This window comes from Physella acuta, unplaced genomic scaffold, assembly GCF_028476545.2.
Source record: "Physella acuta isolate Inbredline_101_S28 unplaced genomic scaffold, ASM2847654v3 ptg000230l, whole genome shotgun sequence".
In the NCBI taxonomy this organism is placed as follows: Eukaryota; Metazoa; Mollusca; class Gastropoda; family Physidae; genus Physella; species Physella acuta.
In genome coordinates, this window is record NW_026731749.1 from 187501 (window position 1) to 193129 (window position 5629).

A 5629-nucleotide genomic window follows, 5' to 3' on the forward strand; every position below is an offset into this window, starting at 1 on the left:
CTTTTACATCAGAGTGCAAACATGTTCTCTCCCTCCCTCCCTCCCTCCCTCCTTCTCTCTCCCGCACTCACCCCCCCCCCCCCTCCTCTCTCTCCCTCTTTCTGTTGCACCGAGTTAAAGAGAATACAATTATAGAGAGCCGTGATGAGAAATGTGGCCAGATCAATAGTCGGGCGATAAAGTAAAAATTATCATGTAACAATAAAAATTAAATCTGATGGTTGGGCGCACAGAAAGATAACTAGTTTTTCTACGGCCTCACGTTCATGGGCGATAAAAGGCTGGCTACATTTTTTTTTCTGATTCGTTCTGCGAGATTATTTTAAAGCCAGGAAAATTATCAAGTTTTTTTTAAAAAAGGTATTCAGTAACCACATAATTGTTATGTGGAAAAGCACAAATAAATATAACCTTATTGAGATGTATATATATATATATATATATATATATATATATATATATATATATATATATATATATATATATATATATATATATACACACATATATAACACCAGGGTTTTGAATAGGACATCGGGATCTAGTGGGCCAAAAGGAACGGTGCTATTAAAGGCCTGGTAGTGCTTTGGTGATTTGATTTAAAAAAAACTGTTGATAAACTAGACCCAGTCTTTTGGGTACGTACCTTTCTATGTTACCATTCCTATCACGCCCGGTAGTGTAAATTTCGTGCACAAAATATGCGTGCTAAAAGTTTAAGTCAGAAAGTCTCCCTTCTTATTTTACCCGGGGCTGGTGAACACAGACAGTCCATCCTCGGTAGAACCATCACGCTTAACTGTTCTGTAGATGGCCATGTATATATATATATATATATATATATATATATATATATATATATATATATATATATATATATATATATATATATATATATATATATATATATATATATATATATATATATGACTGTCAAGGGACCCCAATCATATGCATGTAATTTGACTCAAGGACTTGCTATCTACAGTTAGCAAACATCGACAGGTGTCGCCATTGTTACATGGTGTGTGTGTGTGTGTGTGTGTGGGAGAGGCACCATTATAGCAGCACCCCCCCCCCCCCCCGTAAAACCCCCACAACATTTGTCAACATGTCTACCGTTTAGGTTAAGGTATTTTAATTTTGTAATATTTTTTTTGTCATTTGTAAAGGTCTAGTCGAGCTATGGGCGTCGTTAAATGGGGCTTTTGTTCAGTTTATACATAAAACAACAATAGAGGTCTTCTATCAATCGTCCTATAAATCTTGATTGTGTCGTCCTATACATCTTGAGTGTGTCGTCCTATAAATCATGAGTGTGTCGTCCTATAAATCTTGAGTGTGTCATCCTATAAATCTTGGGTATGTCGTCCTATAAATCATGAGTGTGTCGTCCTTTAAATCATGGGTGTGTCGTCCTATAAATCTTGAGTGTGTCGTCCTATAAATCTTGGGTGTGTCGTCCTATAAATCATGAGTGTGTCGTCCTATAAATCTTGAGTGTGTTGTCCTATAAATCATGGGTGTGTCGTTCTATAAATCTTGAGTGTGTCGCCTTTTAAATCAATCATGGGCGTGTCGTCATATAAATCATGAGTGTGTCGTCCTATAAATCTTGATTGTGTCGACTTATAAATCATGAGTGTTACGTCCTATAAATCATGAGTGTGTCTGTGTCGTCCTATAAATCATGAGTGTGTCGTCCTATAAATAATGAGTATGTCTGTGTCGTCCTATAAATCATGAGTGTTACGTCCTATAAATCATGAGTGTGTCGTCCTGTAAATCTTGAGTGTGTCGTCCTATAAATCATGAGTGTGTCGTCCTATAAATCATGAGAGTGTCGTCCTATAAATCATGAGTGTGTCGTCCTATAAATCATGAGTGTGTCGTCCTGTAAATCATGAGTGTGTCGTCCTATAATTAATGAGTGTGTCGTCCTATAAATCATGAGAGTGTCGTCCTATAAATCATGAGCGTGACGTCCTATAAATCATGAGTGTGACGTCCTATAAATCTTGAGTGTGTCGTCCTATAAATCATGAGTGTGTCGTCCTATAAATCTTGAGTGTGTCATCCTATAAATCTTGGGTATGTCGTCCTATAAATCATGAGTGTGTCGTCCTTTAAATCATGGGTGTGTCGTCCTATAAATCTTGAGTGTGTCGTCCTATAAATCTTGGGTGTGTCGTCCTATAAATCATGAGTGTGTCGTCCTATAAATCTTGAGTGTGTTGTCCTATAAATCATGGGTGTGTCGTTCTATAAATCTTGAGTGTGTCGCCTTTTAAATCAATCATGGGCGTGTCGTCATATAAATCATGAGTGTGTCGTCCTATAAATCTTGATTGTGTCGACTTATAAATCATGAGTGTTACGTCCTATAAATCATGAGTGTGTCTGTGTCGTCCTATAAATCATGAGTGTGTCGTCCTATAAATAATGAGTATGTCTGTGTCGTCCTATAAATCATGAGTGTTACGTCCTATAAATCATGAGTGTGTCGTCCTGTAAATCTTGAGTGTGTCGTCCTATAAATCATGAGTGTGTCGTCCTATAAATCATGAGAGTGTCGTCCTATAAATCATGAGTGTGTCGTCCTATAAATCATGAGTGTGTCGTCCTGTAAATCTTGAGTGTGTCGTCCTATAATTAATGAGTGTGTCGTCCTATAAATCATGAGTGTGTCGTCCTATAAATCATGAGTGTGTCGTCCTGTAAATCATGAGTGTGTCGTCCTATAATTAATGAGTGTGTCGTCCTATAAATCATGAGCGTGACGTCCTATAAATCATGAGTGTGTCGTCCTATAAATCATGAGCGTGACGTCCTATAAATCATGAGTGTGACGTCCTATAAATCTTGAGTGTGTCGTCCTATAAATCATGAGTGTGTCGTCCTATAAATCATGAGTGTGTCGTCCTATAAATCATGAGTGTTACGTCCTATAAATCTTGGGTGTGTCGTCTTACAAATCTTGAGTGTGTCGTCGTATAAATCACGGGCTTATCTTTCTAAAACGAGACATATGCAGACATGCCCGCTCGTATGCCTGAACAAAAACTCTACTTCCCCAACACTAATTTAAAAAAAACGACTCTACTTCCCCTGCCCCACGAACCACCCACACACTATATTCAGTCGTACACCCCCCGGCGCCTCCCTTTCCCCGTACCTACATTTGTTTCACCTGAGCTCATTATGCTAATGACTGTAATTGATGCGCCGTTTGTTCTCCCACCATTACCGCCCTGAGCCTAGGCTTGACATTAATGACACATTATTTCAACACAATTATAATCACGTGACAAATATGTACATTAGGTCGTCTCATTAAAAGGTAATGGGAGGGGGGGAAATCAGCCGGTAAATAAAAAAATCACGTTTAATGATCGCGTATCTGTATATATACGTGTCTTGCATGTGATGTATTTCACATATGTATGTGTACTGGTGTAAATGTATGCGTGTATATGTATAAAAACGGATGTATCTCGCATGTTGATGAATCTATTCACAGGGCTGGATAGTTAATTAAGTCCGTGATTAGTTCATCAAGGTAAGGCGGGTGCACATTGCACATGTTTTCCTCACTGTTTTTAATGGGATGCTAAATTTAATCTTTAAAATAATGAGAAACAAACGTTTCATTACAATTAAAATATGGGAAGTCCTGAAGTTGAACCTCATTTTTATTTGGCTTTAAGTTAAATGCTACTAAGTCAAATTTTTAAAAATGGGTATGTTTTTAAAGCCCCCACCCCCTCCCCGCTGGAGGTGTATCTCCATCCCTACTCTCCTCTAAGGGTTACATGAATCTTTTTAGAGAGGTTGGGGGGGGGAGTTGGCTTAGAGCGCCAAATACTATTTGCACGGTCCCGTCTATTCATGTACAGCTGTGCAAGTGTGCACATGAATACGTGTTTATGTAAATATGTATGTGTGTTCGTGTGTATGTGCATGGTATATTTGTACACAAGGAAAAACACGAACACAGGTGTTACAATAGTGGATACACACGAACATAGGAAGGACACATATAGACTAACACGGACACGTATGTACACGTTCTGTAAGGGATACAAACATATATGGACACACACATGGACATATATGGACACACACAAACACACACAAATATGGAGACGCACATGACCAAAAATGGACATAGCTGAAGATAAAAACTTGGACACACATAAATTCACACAAAGATAGAGACACAAATTGCTACACATGGACATATCTGAGATACAAACATTGACACCTTGACACAAGGACACACATGAAAGAGCTGGACATAAATGGATACACATGTTCATACACATAGACACATACGAAAACAGCTGGACACATAAATATAGACACACACAAACATAGACACACATAAACATGGACACACATAAACATAGGCACACACAAACATAGACACACGAGGACACAGATGGACACACATGAACAAAGCCCGACACACACACACAAACTTACTCATTAGTAACAGCGCAGGTCCCGCATGTGCCAACCTGGATCATGTATACATGTCGCTCAACTTATCCATTCTTTAAATCTTTATCCATCGAGTTCTCATCCATATATTTCATCCATTTATCATCTACTTCTGATCGATTGATCGGAACCAGTTTATTCGAGTCGAAGTGGATGAATTGATTTTGTCCAAGCTCATAAGTTCTCGTTCAGTCATCACATTAATCCACTTTTACATAAAAACTACGAGAATCGATGAAAAAAATACGTAACAAAAAAAAACTTCGAAAAATCGATGGGAATAGTGTATGAATAAACTACGAAAAATCGAAGGGAAATTCTCTTTCCTAGTTAAACCTATACGGAAAAAAAGACGAAAAAACGTTTTCGTTAATCAGAGTTTTAAATTAAGTCCAGCTCGATCAGTCCTCCGCCAACGAGGTAATTAAGTGAATTAATTAATTAATAAATGAGTTGGATACAACCGGGATGGCCGGAGCAGGAGGCGAACAGCAGACGAGAGTAAGTAGTTCCCGTCGCACCCAGTTAAAGGTCGGTGGAGAATTATCGTCAGGTAAACACGACGTGCACACAACTCGATCAATAAGAAATGAAACGATGGCGGCGTTGTACGACGACGACGACGACGACACACAAGCAGCAGACGACGAACCTTAGCTTCCAGAGCCGTTTGTTCAAACAGGAAAAAATCTAAACCTCCTCGGAAGCACCGTGGTTGGATATGACGAAAAAAAAAATCTATTCCGTCTTGGATTCCACGCTTTCCGTATTATTTTTTTTCACTCTCTGAGTTAGATATTTAAAACTTGAGAATCCCTGAGTTTTCTAGTACAACTATACTTATAATTAAACAAATTAAGATTTATTTTGATTTTTATTTTATTGAAATAGAAGTCTAGAACCACAGCAAACGTTGCCAGTACACGCCCCCAGCACACGAGAACTCGGTAGGCTAGAGGCGAGCTCCAGAACGTCGTCCTACGGAGCCAGGAGGGGATCGATCGATGCCTCCATCCAGCTCTGCCGCCAAACCAACACACGAATGTGTGGGCTACACAAAACTCGGGTGGGGGTGGGGGGGGGGGAGGTGAGGAGGGGAGGGGGAGTAGATCAAACAAAGAAGCGA

General features: G+C 39.2%; 1 protein-coding gene across 2 annotated transcripts in view; it reads right to left on the reverse strand.

Annotated features, from left to right (window-relative positions):
- Nucleotides 1-5177, reverse strand: part of LOC131938050 (potassium voltage-gated channel protein Shab) — a 55647-nt gene extending 50470 nt beyond the window's left edge. For both annotated transcript variants that reach the window (XM_059295915.1, XM_059295914.1), the window contains exon 1: nucleotides 4486-5177. In XM_059295915.1, the coding sequence (XP_059151898.1) occupies nucleotides 4486-4529 (44 nt within the window). In that variant the 5' untranslated portion in view covers nucleotides 4530-5177. The remainder of the gene's footprint in view (nucleotides 1-4485) is intronic.
- Between the last annotated feature and the right edge of the window lie 452 nt (nucleotides 5178-5629).